The sequence below is a fragment of the Chaetura pelagica genome, unplaced genomic scaffold (assembly GCF_000747805.2).
Source record: "Chaetura pelagica isolate M959 unplaced genomic scaffold, ChaPel_1.0 scaffold66, whole genome shotgun sequence".
Lineage (NCBI taxonomy): Eukaryota > Metazoa > Chordata > Aves > Apodiformes > Apodidae > Chaetura > Chaetura pelagica.
The window spans coordinates 1,131,080-1,148,052 of NW_009953811.1; the positions used below are offsets into that span (position 1 = coordinate 1,131,080).

The 16,973-nt window shown below is 37.4% G+C and overlaps 1 protein-coding gene across 1 annotated transcript in view; it reads right to left on the minus strand.

Moving 5' to 3' along the window:
- The window catches only part of SEMA3A (sema domain, immunoglobulin domain (Ig), short basic domain, secreted, (semaphorin) 3A), a gene marked incomplete at its 5' end in the record, with an annotated part of 168,657 nt that overhangs the window by 32,896 nt on the left and 118,788 nt on the right, over positions 1 to 16,973 (minus strand). The window contains 4 exons of the mRNA XM_010001255.1: positions 241 to 385; positions 1,438 to 1,507; positions 1,606 to 1,720; positions 2,832 to 2,974. Of these exons, the coding sequence (XP_009999557.1) occupies positions 241 to 385; positions 1,438 to 1,507; positions 1,606 to 1,720; positions 2,832 to 2,974 (473 nt within the window). The remainder of the gene's footprint in view (positions 1 to 240; positions 386 to 1,437; positions 1,508 to 1,605; positions 1,721 to 2,831; positions 2,975 to 16,973) is intronic.

Genomic DNA, 16,973 nt, shown 5'->3' on the forward strand with positions numbered 1-16,973 from the left:
CCTGCTGAAGCTGTTCATATGAATGCCAAAATTTAAAATCCAAATTAAGTTTTTATTGCAGTTTCATACTTTACAAGAAAATCAGTATATTTTTGGCCTGGTTTTCCTTTCTGCCACCCCATATATTTAATTTTCTTTTTCAGTTTCTTTCTTGGACCTCAGCTCAAGGACCATGTAATGTGTGAAAATATTTTCCACAGTCTTCCCTTTTTAGATTACTATATTTCTTAGTGTACTTACAGTTCCTGGCCGTGGATATGGCACTCGCCCTTGGAAGGGAACCCACTGGTAGTTTGGGCCATCTCGGTGGGCATAGGGACCAAGAAATACCCTCCTCACATCAGTCATGCTGTACATGCACACTGCTGACCCCTTGAAGATGTTACTAAAAAAAGGGGAGAAGAAATCAAATCAGGTTCCTTATCAGTCAGTTTAATCAAGGGGAAGAGCTACGGGAATAACAGCTTGTTGATTTCTAATTTATTGCATGTGCTGGTTACCAAAACTCTGACATGCTCCCAGAGCAATCCTAACACACCTCCTGTGAAAGTTCAGCATAACTGATACCATCTCTCAGGCATTTTCCAAAGCAGATGGCTGCTATTCCACTATTTAAAACATATTGTCCCCAGAAGGCCAAAGCCTTCTGAGTAAACTTCAACAGGGCTGACCCTAGAGAACTATTCAATTTTTTTCCTACACTTGGCATTTTTCTCTCTTTTTTAGCAGTCTCTTCTGTCATTTGGGCAGCACACACGCAAACTTCAGTGTTGTTTCTTACCTTCAGATTTCTTACAGAACACTGTAAGGACTTGTAAATCTGCCTCTTCTATGCCTGGTTATCACTAGAAACATTCTTTTGGTTTAGAAACTAAAACTTTTGTCCTTCACGGATGAATGTGGCAATACAAGCAGTACTGCAAACCTTCCTCCGGCTGAAGTACAAGTATAATTTTGTTCTTTGTGAAAGCACATTGAAACCAAAACATTCAACTCACAGTTATGTGTGATACAATAACAGAACTTTTGAAAGATCATTAATTTCAGCAATTTTTTTACTAACACCTTCTTGAGTAGCCAATTTCCCACACTACAGAGTTTCTATTTCACCCTGCCCCCAAACAAGTTTATTTATGCTTGTGTTATTTTTCCAGGTCTGTGTGGAAAGAGCTACAAATTCTGACCCCCACTATTAAAAGCCAATTTAACAGCAAGAACAGTCTGAGAAACCAATAGTCCTTGTGATTACTTGCTTCAGAGTGATGATGTACATTGCTCATAAGGAAAGAAACCTAATTCATTACCTCTTACTGCCACTGGCTTCTCAGTTCAAAGGTTAAGAAAATTTTGTGTTTCTTAAAAACATTTTTAACAGAGACCTCTTTAAAACAAGCAGCCACCCAAGTTTCCATGTAAGTAAAATGATATGTTCTATACCTGGAAGTTGTAAACACTCCATAGACTATTGGATTTTTAGGGTCTTTTGAGTTCATTAGGAACACATCCTCTGTAACAACAAAAAGAGATGGAAAAAAGCCCTAAGTTAAATTCATATGGATAATATCTGAAAATATTTCTGTATTCAAAGCCATTTCTGCCACTTACGTAGTTCATCAAAGTGTGTGTCAATGCCATTGGGTCCTGGCACAGAACAAATCAGACGTGCTTTGAGGAAAGTTGTCCATTTGTTAACAAGGCTCCTGTGGCCACCAAAGTCATTCTAATAACAGAAGTATTTTTCAATAATATTTAATAACATCCTTTGTTAGAGGTATCAGCAGAGTGCAGACAAAATACAGTAAATAACCAAGAGATGCTACTCACAGAAAACAGAGAAAATAATTCAAATTCTACATACAAAAGCATTAATATGTTGTCAAAAGCATTAATTCTGAATAGCACATCATTTAAAAACAAACAACAAAAAAACCAAACAAAAAACCCCAAACTTCTATGTCTTGTAATGCATGTATAACAGTGGAGAAAGACAGACAGGGAGAATATTTTGTTCCAGAAGTCCCAGGCTTGCCATGTCCTGGTAAAGCACAAGGGGTTTATTATTCTTAACTGGGTAGCAACAAAGTAAATATGCAAGTTACAAGCAAACAAAGTAGATAAAAATGCCAGAACACTGGGATCAGTTGTATAGCTGAAAAACTTATGAATAAAGTGCACCAAGGAGTCCATAGTTGGGGGGTTACTGGATTTTGAGCAAGTTTTGAGGACATAAATTGAAATTTTGCTCATGGATTAACATGATGTTTTACTGTTAACATCATAGTTGCCAAAGCGACAACATTTAGTAATATAATTTTGTTTGTAGAAATTGTTTTTAAAGTTTGTAATATGAACGTTTATCAGTGTGGATGAATGATTCGATCTTCAGTCATTAAGGGACTTCTCAGTGGTTTCCCATTTCTACAGCTAGGCTTAAACAACTGTTTTGTTAAATCTTTCTTTGCCTCTGTTTTAAAGAAAGGTATTAGTATTCCTTTAGAAAGTCAATCTTTCAAATGTTTTTGGCCCACCTGGAAGTATCACATTTCCTGTAAAAGATTCCCTCTTTTGCAGACACATTCTAAGCCTCAGAAGGTACATATGACTTTTTGAACAAAACATCATAGTTTGTGAAGCTTTCCCAAACACAGAAGAACTGAATAGTACACCTTTGGGTGTGTTATACCCTAACTGTTTTTCACCTGAGATGATCTTTATTACAATGCCAGTGTTAATACTAAATAACTTACAGGTAAGAAAATGCAGTTTCTAAAATGACTTGCAAAGTGTGTGCAAGCGTATCCAAATCTCACATGAAGAGGTCATGACTTTACCTTGCATATCTGCCCTATTCTGGCGTGAGTGGCTTTTCCAGTGTGCTCTCCATCAATTGCATTTTCACGGAAGAAGAAATAGATTTTGTCATCTTCTGGATTGTCACTCTCTGGTATCAGGTGAGCACTAATAAATCTAGGATCTGAGAAGACAACATCATTATGTGTTACTACTCCATTAACTGAATCATTTGCCTTCCTTACAAAAATGAATTGTGTAAGGAATAAATTGTATTTTACTTCCCAAGAATCAATATTTGCATCCAATGACAAATAAATCCATGCTAGGTACACCACGACCCATTAACGTGTGACATTACATTCCTCTCATATTTAATACATAGAGGTGTTTGCTACAGATATTTAATTAAAAGATCTTAACTTTACTAAAGGAGCGATTAAACATTTGTGATTTCTCTTTACAAATGGTTCTATTAAGTTACAGCATGGCTTCCTATTTCCATGTATTTATTAATGACATTTTTCTTGCTTCTTTGGATGTTTTCACTTCAGTCAAAAATCTTCCTGCACATGTTGTACATCAAATGAGAGAATTATCAAAACAAACATAATATTGCTAACTTCAGCAATAATGAAGAATACATACAGAAAGTATTTTGCATTAATAAAGTATTAATGTGTTACTGTAAAAAGAAACGTTTAAAAATACAGTTTTGATTGGTATTGTCTATTTCCACACTATGATACCCCTAGCCCCCAAATTTTTGTCTCATTTTCAGAAGATAAGTGAATTTGTGAATTTCTATTAAAGGTGTTCAAATACGGTGCCTTCATTCAAACAAATAATTATTTTTTTCATAGAAAACCTTTATTTCTTGAGGAGTAGAGTGACAACATTATCTTATTATGAAGAAGATGCATAAAAAATTGTGGAAAGAAGGTTTGGGAGAGAATCTTATAGAAATAGTAATAGTAAATTCATACCAGTGGTGTATCTGGCTCAGCACTGTATTTTAGAGATACTTCAGCTGGTATCTTTCACTATATTTGGAAAAAAGAAGGCATATCCAACAGATTTACCAATCTGTTTCATAACTATTTTACATCCTGCTGGGATAATTAAATGTGGACTATATTTAACTACTCAGAGTCCTGTTCCTATGTGAAGTTATATGCTATTTTAGTGTGATGCATTAACATCTTTTCAGTGGATGTTTATTGCTATATAGTTATAGAAATAATGAACCCTACTTTGTTTTGCCAGTTTGCACTAGCTGTCCTGGGAAACCCATTGCTTATTAAGGATGGCAGTGTTCGTAAGCAACATATTTTTATATTTTTAGATCTTTCTATTATATTATATGAGCACATGCTGCATAATTTTGTGTGTGTGTCTGTATGTTTGTGCACATATATATTTATATATACACACACACATAGTACATGAGAATCACCAAACTGGCTGAGACCAAGGTTTACGTGGTTCAATATACAGACTTCAACATTGTCCAGAAGTAATTATCTGGGACAAAGAAAAAAAATGGTAAGTGCAAATAATACTTTCTTAGAATAATCTCCTTTCCTCCAACTATTTTCATTGTAGCTGATTCTTGAGCTTGATTGTTGTCTCTGTGCTTGTTAAATCTCAATAAAATTATCACCCAGTGATTTTCCTAGACTCTTCTTGAACCCATGCAAATTTCCAGAATTCATCATTCCTTTTGGAATTTATTCCTCACATACACAGTGTAATTAATGAAAATCTACTTCTGAATTAATGTTTTGAACATTTATCGTACTAAGTTCATTTGATGCATTTTAATTCCTGTACTGGAAATACCCACAGCGTTCAAGATGTGGAAGAACTGTGCTCTTATACAAGGGTTATCTGTTCTTCTATTAATTCCTAACATTTAACTTGGATTTGACAGTCCTGAAGCAGTAATCTGAAATTTTCATGACATTTTATGTGCCAGGACCCCAGACCAGAACCTCACTTTTCATTGGTAATACTCAGTCCACGGCCCACCATTTTATATAGGAAGATAGACATGTTTTCCTCATGGATTTCCCCACAGTTTATCACAACATCATTCATCAAGAATAATTTAATTTGTCATTTTATTGCTTAGCTATCTAGTTGCATAAGAACCTTTTGTAATTCTTCACAGTCTTCCTTTGTCTCATGATGCTGAATAACTTAGTATCATGTGAAAAATTTTCTCATCCTGCTGCCAAACCTCTTTTTCAGATTATTTATGAACATATTGAACAACAACGGCTGCAGAACAGATCTCTGAGGAACTGAGTCTATTACCTATTGTTTATTAAAATAAATCTTTTAGACATTGGAAAACACCAAAAATCTGTAAGCAGCTTAAGGTCTCCACCCCAAACTCCAGTAACTTAAGCTACCTAATTTGCTTCCTCTCTTTCAAGCATGCATTTAATAGCCTTCAAGTTACACTGGCATAAGACACGTATCACGAGAAACACAAGGCTACAGCTAGAATATTTCTGCATTGCAGGCTGTAGAAGGATACATTAGAGAAAGAGGATACCCATTAGTAGACACTGTCTGGGCTACTGGATCTGGAGAGTCTCTTGTCTGAATACATTGTTTTTACAGTCTTAAAGTCTTAATTAAAAGGGTAAAAAAATCATTCAACCAAAACTTAACCAAAATTCCAAATGGTTGAATGATTTGTTTCTAGTGCAATGGGTTTTGTAAATCACAAGATATCAAATTCTAAAACAAATCACTATATTATCAGGCAGCAAAAAACTAGCTTTAAATTGAAATTACACATTTCAACTAATTCTGTCTGAGTGGTAGCAGAGGAGAAGGATATGAGAAAGGCAGATATAACTAATGCTACAGCCAGAGAGGATTAGAATATCCTTTATATACATTTCTAACCAGTGTTCATCTGGGATGAATTCAGATTTTCAATTAGTGATTAATAATTCTAACTACATCCCTGAAAAGAAAACCTAATATTAGAACACATCCATTGGATATCATGGAACAGTTTTTGTCGAGTAACACTGGTGTTTCTTACAGAGCAAACCTCAGGCTGCTTCACCATCTTGTTAAATTAATAAGATTTAGTCAATAAAAGCGATTCTTCATGTTATAAAGCCTTTGCTCTTGTTACTTGGTGGTGTTTGTTTTTTAGCCCCTCTTCCATAAAACATGTTGTCTATGCAATGAAGCAAATAAAGGAAGAACATGCTACATGTGTTCTGTTACATACAGAAATAGATTCATTTCTGTTCAGAATGAATAATACAATCATAAAAGCAACGTAGTGATTCTGTATGTGGAGAGAGGAAGAAAAGTGTGGTTGATAATTTTGTAGGTTATAAAGCCAAGAAGTGGGTGGTGTGAACTAGTTTGATCTGTAGTGTGTTCTTTATTGTTTCATTAGCAATGGAGCTGTTTAACTTGCCTGAGGCTTGGTGCATACTTGCATTTAACTCCAGAGCTTCAGACCATGCTTACAACTAACTGTTTAGGGCCACGATGAATCAATCAGCCAGATGGCCTGCAGTCACGCAACACAGCCCTCTCCATGGACTATGCTTCATTTTTTTACTGCTCTTCTTTGAGAAAGGGAAAAGAGATGTTGTCCACAGATGAGGGACTTCTCCTTGGCTCTCCTAATTGCTCACCCACGCAGCAGAAGAAAGAATGTCATCTAGGAATGCTCATGTTCAAGTATTGAGACTGCCCTGTCTTACCCTGCAAAATTAAACAGGTTGGGTATCAAAGGGTCCCCTTGGGAAGTTTAAAATAAGTCAGTCAGGGTTGACCTATTTCATACATTTAACACAGACAGAAGTGCTGGAATGAACTTCAAGCAAGTTTTACTGAATGGAAAGTGGGACTTCGGTCCAAACGCACTGGTGGCAATTGTGAAAGTTGGTGCCGTGCAGCTAATGTGCATCAGTAGAATGACTTCAAATTTCTGCGTATGAATTACCAGGCATTCTGTGTCCCTAATACTGTCTTCAATCCATCAAGAGGAAATACTCAGAAATACTGGTACAACAGTTCATCACTTTCTTGTTTAAAAGCAGTCTGCTGTTGCCTAAAAGTCCAGAAAGCATGTTTGGGGAAAATGAATTTAAGAAATAATTTGAAGGCAAATACTTTGCAATGATTCATTGCTTTAAAAAAAACCAACACAGGCAAGCAATGTGGAAGAGTGCTTTAAAAAACAGCATACATCAAACAAGCATGTTTGAAACATGTTTAAGCATGATCAAAGGAGAAACAAAGCCACAGAATAAACATGATCAAAATAAAATTGCAGCTAAACCCTTCCTCTGATCTTGCAGCCAATGTGAGCAAGCTAAAAATAAAAACTTAGATTTTTATTTAAAACAATCAGCCTTGAAAAGCAAGTTATTAAAGCACACACCTTTTTCAGTCTCCTTTTTCCACTTGTCTTGGCTGTGGGGCTATTTCTCAGCTCCCACACGACTCCTTTCTAGCGTCACTGTTTGTGTACCCTCCTGCAATTCCCAGCTCTGCAGACATTTCCCTGGCAGCAGCCCATTAAAATGTCCTTCATTAGAAATCTTGCTCTTTATGAAAATGACCCCTTGGGCAGCAGCCCATTAAAATGTCCTTCATTAGAAATCTTGCTCTTTATGAAAATGACACCTTGGTCCAGCTGCCTCTATGATTTATATGCCATTGTTTGCTTAGTTAAGTAATGGAAACATGTTTTGCTTGTCTCAGCAACTCAGGTTGAGAAAAAGCTAAGGAAAATCGATCTGCATTGGTTCTTTTTCAAATGTTACTCTTTAGCAGCAATAACCACACAAACACACACACACCCCCAGTAGGTAAAGTCAGAAATTGGATTCCTAACTGAATTGCATTAGCATATTAATGAAGATCTATAAACTTGAAGGCACAGAAATTACCTTTATCTGTCAAGATTGAGTGAGCTGAAGGAACAGAAGGTGGGGTCATCTCTTCATCACTTGACAGGAGCCAAAGGGCAGTTCTCTCAGGAAGTGTTTTGTAGAGAATTTGAACTGCATGCCTCTCTTACTGTATATTTACGGTCAAGTGACTAACTTATCAGTTCACAGCAAGAAAATTCTAGGAAACTAGGGAAATTTTACGCTCAGTATAACTGCAATTGCTATAATTTAATGAAAAGTACTGGAGGGTGACTGGGGCCCTGAGGAGAGGAACAGGACTAGGGAAGCTGAAATAAAAAATTTGACAACAACAAAAATAGACAGCTACTCAGGACTTCATAAACACATACAGTGCCTGTCCACCAAGACCTAGCACAGAGATCCAAGCACTGTCCTCAGAAAATTTGAACTTGCAATCACAGCGAGCTCTGCTTCCCACAGAGAGGAGGACTCATAGCACCAGTGCACAGCAGAGCCGTCTGCCACTGGCACACTTGGCAAGGTCACCAGAGGACAAAGCTTTTAATATATGGTGATGAGAGAGCTAAGTTGGTTTGTGGTTTTACACAAATGTTATTTACAAAACACGAAAGCTTTTAGTGGTGTTCTTCCAAAGTCCCTTCGTTTTAATTCCCGAACTTTCACATCCCTCTTGCTGAAGATGATTCAGGCAAACATATCGGAATTCTCATGGATTTACTACTTAGAGTGAAGCTCCTCAACAACATGGATGGATGGCATCAGACAACATCCTCAAGGTGGGAATACTCTTTGCACAAGGGATAAGTTATGGGTGTTATGGACCTAATATGAAGGATTTGGGGTAACTTCCTGTCAGATGCTGACATGGAAGGTAGTACTGGGGACAGACCACAGAGCAGAGATGTGATTTCAAGACACTGTTTTCAAAGTCATGGGTAGGCAGAGGTGGATGTGTGGCATAAAGGCCATGCGTGATTGAGGTGTTAGCAACTATCCCAGGGTAAGAAGCACTATGGTCACTCATTGATGTCACAATGAAAATTCTTACCAGAAAGAGTTTTGAAGACTGCTCATATTTGTCAAGCAGTTTGCCTTTGAGCCAAGCCAGACTGACACTGAAGAACAGTCAGTTATTTTTTATTATTATTTCTTTTGGTGTTTTTTCAAAGGCTAGTGAAAACAATTTTGGCAACATAGTCAGATTATAATACGGGGTAATAAATTTAAGGTTTAGCTAAGGTTTCTTGTAATTTCAATTGTATACATACTCTTTTTTCTTTTTTTTTTTTTTTTTTTTTCCTGATTCAAAACTCTTTACAGAATTAAGAAGAAAAAAAACAACAACTTCCTGTCTGAAGAATCTGGCTGTTCTGCTTCAGTGGTGACTTTCGTGATTTTTTTTTTGTGACATGACGAGATCACAGATTTTCAAGGATGAAAGATATTAAAGATAATATTAACATATCACTATTCCATAATTTCAATACACAACAGAACAAGCAAAGAGGCAGACAATAAGATATGCAAATCTCTTTTACACGTGTAAATTCCTCCACATGTCAAAGCTACTCTTTACATAAACAGCAACAGGAATCTAGTCCTTGAGGCTTTTCAGTGCTTTGACCTATGGGTCATTCTCATTGTAAGGGATGTTAAACCTGAATTAAATGGCATATTTTAAAAAAAGAATTCCAGGTTTATAGGTGGGGCAAAACCAAAGTCTAGCAAGTGTAGGTCAGAGCATCAATCATATTCTACGACATAGAGCTCCGTGCTGGCTGGATAGCTACAGGGAGAAGTGAAGAAGTTTACAAGGTCAGTCAGGAGACTAAGCTTCTGGGCCACCTCCCTCCAAAAAAAAACCCAGGTTGCCTGTAAAGCAGCCCAGCAGGCCCAGGGGGAGCGAGGGAAGGAGAGAACATGAGCAGCCACCCCGAGGGGCTGGAACTGGCAGGGACAAAGGGAGATCTGGGGGCAGCTGGGGATAAGGGCTACTGCCTGACCCCTCTGCAATGCAGCAGGACCAAAGGACCTTAAAGGGGAGCATAATACTAATTTGAGGTACCTAATATCTTTCAAGTAGTGTCAATGAACCTCTGAGTACCGGCCAAGGCTTAAACCTCCAGGCAGTGCCACAACCCTGAGATCTCTCTCCTCCTCTGCCTTAGAGATGTAGTTCACTATGAATATCTCTTGGGAGTAACATCTTAGCTCATGCAGGAAGGAGAAGTAAGAAAACGTTGATCTCTGATGCAATTATCAGTTTCTGAAGCCTTTGTTCTAAAGAGGCAACAATAGTTTTGATTCTCTGTAATGACTAATTACATGGTGAAGAAAAGTGAATACAAAAGTTCAGCAAAATTATAGCTTAATTCTCAACGTAAATTAGATTTCTCACAAAACAATGCTTATGATCTACCCACACTATTTAATTTAAAAGAGGTGATTATTATCTCTTTACAGAACAACAACCAAAATTAACACCTCTTTTCCAATCCTGACTATGTTTTAAGGTGTTGCATGTCTATCAACACAATTTATTTTAAACTGATTTACTTGTCCCTCAGAGAGAATAATTGAGCAACTGAGAAAATTAGTGTCCTTCACAGAAGAGAAAGGTTCACAGCATATTTCCTCTATTTACAAGTATTTTAATCTCAGTTTTCTGTATTTCTTAACCTAAGAAGCTAATGAGACCTCCACTTAAGAGCCTGTTTTTTCCTCTCTCGGTCATTTATCTGAAGTTTTTGACATTGATGCTTGGAATAAAAACACTAGAAAGCTTGGACCTTAATTGTGTAACCTACATCTTTAGAGCTCTGGATGAGTGACAAAAACTAAGTACCACAATCTTTTTGTTAAGAAGTGATATATTAGGGGAGGAAGTAGGCCATGGAGGCACTAAACACAAAAGACATTCCTGGTTTGGAGTGTCATACACTTCTAGCCATCAGAGCCATGCTATGGGCCTGCCTTTTGTAAGCTCTGAAGATTCACAGGTAGAACACAAGTCCCTGGAGGTGACCAAAGCAGTTTATGGTAGATAACTCAAACTCAAGAGACCAAACCTGTTCCTCTCCACTAATGTGATTTTCCAGAATGCTGAGAGATGTGTGATTGTCTTGGTGTAATAATCTTCCTCTTTGCAACTTGAAAATTAGAGGGTACAAGAAAGTGTCCTGAAGGCAGAGGGAGCATGCTGCAGCAATACCATTAGCCAAACTCCTGACAGCACGTTGCAGGAGACAAGTCCCTGGTTCAGTGTGAAGAATAGCTGGGGATTAACATGGCAAACACATTACACTGAAGGGAAATTGGGACAGCTTTCAGCAGCATGACTGGCAAAAGCATGAAACTCCAAACTGAACAGCAGTGGCTTGACAAGTATGTCTTCGGCCTCCATATATCTCCTGAGATCTAAGCTCTGAAGATTTTCCTGTCAGCTCCCTGCCCTGCACGACAGTGTCTTCAGCAACACCATTTGTCCACACATAAATTACTTTTTTCTGCCTACAATGTGAATAATATGCCCTTTGTGTAAAAAATATCTATTTTCAAATAGGAAGCAAAAATCCAAATTTTGTCCTGCCAGGTTCAATTTGAAGTGTGTAGAAGGGATGGTGTGGCTGGAAAAACAATCTCCTCCCAGACATCATGTCAAAAAACTGGACAGGACTCTGCCATCACCTCACTTCTCAGTGAGGAATGATCATTCATCAGGAAATTATCATCAATGTGAGCCAGTTCCCAAGAAGTGATCCAGGAGACAACACTCCTGTAGCAATTTCCTAACCTATCCAATCTCCTGTAGTTTAATTTCTTTGTTAAATCCTTTAGATTTGGCCACAAAACTGAGGTAATTTTGTCAACTATGAAAAAGGTTTTGTTGTTATAATTAACTTTTACAGCTAGTGCAAAGCAACATGACTCAAAATCCATTACAGGAAGATTAATGAGGAATGGCAGCAGAAACTGAAAAAAGGGCTGGATGAATGACTGGTTTGAACTGATCAGTCAGTGGAGCACAACAACATAAAATGCAGTAAGGCATCTGTAAGTGGAAGCAAAACCCCTAGCACAACTTGAGGTATTCAGTGTGATAGCATCAGTTATGACAACCTCTTTCAGTAGCCCTGTGAGCATAACACCCCATTCCAACTTAATTTAGCTTCAGTCAACATGAGGTATTAATAGGATTTTTACCCAGCTGAAACAATGTACTAATTTATTGACGATGTGAACTTAGTTCTGCTCCTTAAAAAAAACACAACACATCAAAAAAACCCAAAAAAAGTGTTTGATAGCACAGTTGTGATGAAAACCACGGAGTTGCTTCAGACAGAAAAACCTTGCAACATTGCCTGTTGCACAGCTCTGTCAGAATGTTGCTCTCAAACTCTGTTTTTCACTATGTACTTTTATTCTGTACAAGCAATTCCTCTGTTTTATATATATATATATATATATGTATATATTTCATTCACTAACAGCATTTCAGAAATATTTGCTGCAATTACTGTAACTTTTAGGAATTAAAACCTTATTGGAGCAACATTTTAGCAGACCCAAAAATGAGCATTTTTTAAAAGTAGTGAAGGAGGAATTTGCAGCACACTTGCACATGATGCATAAACAGCAGGGAGAGGAATTGGCAGAAAGTTTAGCAAAAGTATTTAAAAAGTAATAAAAGAATGAAATGCAGCAAGAAATGTAAGTCCTGTGATAAATGAGAGACTCTGAATCATTTTTCTAAAGAATGCTTTCTAACAAGTGTGGCAAAACCAAATTCATGCTCAAAGTATATCAGATGTATGGCCGTATTCACAGATAATGTATTATCACTACATGCTTTCAAATATTTCCTAAGAACTGTGGAGTGAATTGGAAAAATATGTAATGCGGCCTCTAAAATAACTTCTCTTCTGTTTTTTCTGAACGATTATCTGTGAAAAAGCTCTGTGCTTGAAAGGTTATCTGGTTTCTTCTTATACTAACTCATCTAATAAAATCTTCCTAAATCTTGATGCACTTACCTCAACAGAAATCTTTACAAACCTACCAACAGGAGATGTGATTTATATGTATAAACATATGTTAAAAATACTCTTTTCCATAATCCTGGAATCTAACAAAAGACCAGGTGATAGTATCACTTTAAAAGGTAAATCAGAAAGGGAACTATTATTTCACTTAGTGCGCTTGTGGCAGCCTTAAGTGGTCGGGAACATAAAAATCTGCTGTGTGCTGTACAAGAGATGGTGGACTCAAAGATTCACAGTTTAACCCTTGCCTTTGAAAGGAATAATTTTCCCTGATAACACTACAAGATGTCTCACCTTCCTATCATGAGACATTTAGCCTACAGCCACCAGTGATACAGATCTGAGAACAGAAGGAAAAAGTTAACAAGGCATATCAGCTGGCTGTTCAGTTTTGGTAGGTTACTCTTAACAGTCTTTTGGATACAGAAACTTTCAGACAACACTGCTGCTTTTAAGATCGAGATTGTTAAAAGCATTGTTACCATATTCTAATAATGTAGTAATTTATTTGTACAATATCACATTATCTGAGACGTTCACTGATTTTGAGTATCAGCTATTAGCTGGTGGATACCTGTATACCTTGACATATCTTCAATGTTGCCATAAAGCTTACAATTTCTCTTTAAAGTATAGTGTTTAGAAGAACCATACAGTTAAAGACCCATTTTTTAGAAAATAAAATCTAAGAGCCAGCTATTCAACATGGGTAGATTGATATAGATCCATGGAATCCAACGGGAGAGCAAGGGATGGGACAGTTCTGAGACTACTTAGAAACCTGAAAGTTAGGCATGGAAGCCTGACAAAAGCAATATAAGGTGTTCCAAAGATCAAGGGGAAAATGGTATCACTTTGGCATCTGCAGCAAAATGGGAAGTTCAGAATCTATTGCACTGTTAAAACCTAAAGGCAGCAAATGAGGAGCCATTTGTCAAGGTTTTTTTTTGTGTTTTTTTTTTCTTTTTTCTTTTTAAAATCTGTCCATGATAGCTGAGAACTGCAATTCTGTGAATAAGGTAGTTGGGGCTTCTTTGTTTATTTTGTCTGTTATTTAGTCAAAAATGCTACCTTTAAAAGTGAAAAAATAATCCATTTGTCTCTCCCATTTGTCCTCTTCCTGTTCTCTTGTTTTTAAACGATGGTCATGAGTAAGGCTATACAGGCTAAATGATGCTCATGGTGACATCTGTTTCACCCTTTTGTTTTGCAGGTGTTGCCTGTTGGAACCTGGGGAAATACCCAGGGAAGTGGTTCAAGTGAGAATGGAACAGAATATATTTTGGAAACAGTAGGTTTGCAGAAGTAAATGATGAAAAATCTCTAAAAGCTTTTATATCACTTAAAACCTTTCAAAGGACGAAAGCTAATCTTCTGGGAAATGACATGCCATATTAAATATACAGTTATGTAACTAGGTGTTTTCTCTCCTCCTCTGTTGGAAGGCCATATTAAATATTAAGAAATATAAAGATGTTCCACAATTACAGCACAAAAGGCTCTTTTGTTATATTGTAGTAGGTTTTGTTATATTGTAGTATTTCAGAAATAAAGAAAATATAAAATCTGCAAGGGATTAACAAATCTGAATTTAACTACAACAAATGCTCTATCTGTATTTCTTAACCTTACATGCTCTTCGTGCCTACCTAATCACAAAGTACTACATTAGGCCCAGTCCTTCTCTAATAAAGTCAACAGCCATAACCCTGCTAAATGCAGAAGTTGGACTATATCCTTGATAACAGAGCTTAATATTAGTTTTATAATTCTTTGCTAGTGTGCTCTTGAACTACCTGAACGAGTTATCAGTGTTTTAAATGCATTGATGTTTCCACTTTGTTGTAAAAATAGGCTTTTAACACAAGACAGCATTTAGCAATCTAGTACCAGCCATCAGTTTGATATCAGCTGTGTCATTATTTAATTTTCAGAATCACAGAGGTTAAAGCTCACTGAACTATAAACAGTTGGAAACATGGAGTGTAATCCCAAGGCACAGTTCTGCACAAGCTGTAATTTAAATCATATTGCATGCTAAGCTGAAAAGGCAGCGCAGGTCCCAGAGGGCATGAATAAATCTGCAGTCACTGATTTGCCACACACATTTGTGTTGGGATTCCTTAACAGTGCAAATGTGATGTCTTCCTTTCGTGCAGAGGACCCATCATCTACTGAGATTTGTAATTAAAGAACCCAAAGAACAAAAGCAATTACTTAGCCTTAGAAGCATTCAGACTGGAATTTACACGATTTCATGAACAAAGGGGAAGTTATGGAGACAGAGAGAAAGGGAGGCTTTGAGTCTGCAACGTAATTCAGCTGTGTCTGGTGCTAGCTGAGATTTTAATGTATAGACCAGGTATTCACATACCTGGCTTACTTTGAACTAATAACTTCATCATTGCAAACTCCACTCTGAAGTGGATGATTCTCATTCTAAGGAGCCAATTATGTTTCCAGCTGGCTACACACCACATCAGGTGCCGGCTTTTAGCAATCAGTTGTGTTAATTGCAAGCAACACTGAATGCCTTTTGGGACAAGCAATTCACGGTTCAGGAATGTTAGTGTAACGGGGGTTAGGTTCAGCCCCATTACCAAGAATAAATCACAAAGTTTGTACTGGTTGCAGACTAACAGTTGTAATGTTATGGAATGGGGGAAAGAGGTAGGAAAAGACTAAGGGTCTGTATCCTCAAATTAACTCCACTGGGTATGCTGGACACCTCTGTTACTTGATGAGGGGGTGATTAGGTGATGGTAGAGCCCTTCATATTTTAACCTCAATTGCTCTGTCTTCTCATTCCTCTGGTTCTGTCAGGTGTTCTGATTCAGGCAAAAGACTATCAACTGCCCATGGACATGATCTCCTCCACATTTGTTGGCATTTTCCTTCTTTCTATTTGTCATACTGGGAAAATAATAGTTTAAAAATGCATAGGGGTTGTTTGATATAAAGGAAATATTGTAAGGGCATAAATAATAGTGAATGCCATAAATGGATGCTGAAGGGCATATATAAAAAAACATATATAAAAAAACAGCCATTGAAGAAATAAAGCATATTAATTAAATGAGTTGAGCACTAGCATGAATAGAAATCAGCAGATCTTTCTGCCTACATTGTGGATATTCTCATTTATTATCAGTTGACAATCTGACCTGTGTTATTTTTTAGTATCTAGCTTTTGTCTCAGAACCTGAATAACAAGTTTTAGCTGTTCTATCTGTTTACAAGTGTCGATTTCTCATACGTTTGCCCTGAGTCTCGGCACCAGCACTATTTAAAAGAAGAAACCTGCCCAAATGTTGGGAGTGATGAATGGGAGGCTTAGATTGAATCATTAGAGATAAAGGCAGTTAGTGTGTGGTGGGTAGGGGGAGGAACTGGTACAAACTGCAGGTGCTTAGAAACAGCTTGAAGGCTCAGGAAGTGTCTCTAATACCCTTTAGAGACTCAGTCCCTGGTGTTCCACACGGCTATACAAAGAAAACTTCTTAAAACAAAGCCATCTTATTTCTCCTTTTAACACACACTAACCTATTGCCAAACACTTCTGTGTCTGAAGCTGTGCATTCCATTAAATTCAATGCGACTTGCTCAGCACTACCTCTTTTTGTGTGGCTGAAACCTCTAATTCTCTCCCCACGGCCAGCGTGCTCTAGTCACATCACACTTAACCTTTGCCTTGGCTTCTCAAAAAAGAATTTGTTTCACTCTATTCACGGCTTCAACAGTTTGGCAAACTGCACTTGAGTGCCGCGCTGGGCCTTTATATTGAACACACTAATCTGATTGTTTTTCCACTCTACAAACTTTGGGTCAACAATCAAGCTGCTGCCAGAAACTAATTAATTTGCAAACAGGCCCCATTTTCACAGGGGGAGAGCTTTTGAAACCTATGTCAGCAGAGCTGGTCACACCATGGTGACATGCATTGTCATGGCATCCACTTTTCTGGGTAATTCTCCTCACTAATTTTTCACCACACACATGAACTCAAATTACCCAGTCAACAGTAAATCTCTATTGAATGCTCACCAAACTCTGAACGTGGTGGCCTGAGAAGAGGAAATTGGTATTGACAGGGTCAACACTCATTAAATTGATGGCTAGAGCAGAAGAGACAAAAAAACCCACAAGAACATTTAAAAAAAAAAGATTCAGATGTATGTCATATCCCAATGAAGGGGGCTGTAACAGACCCATTCCT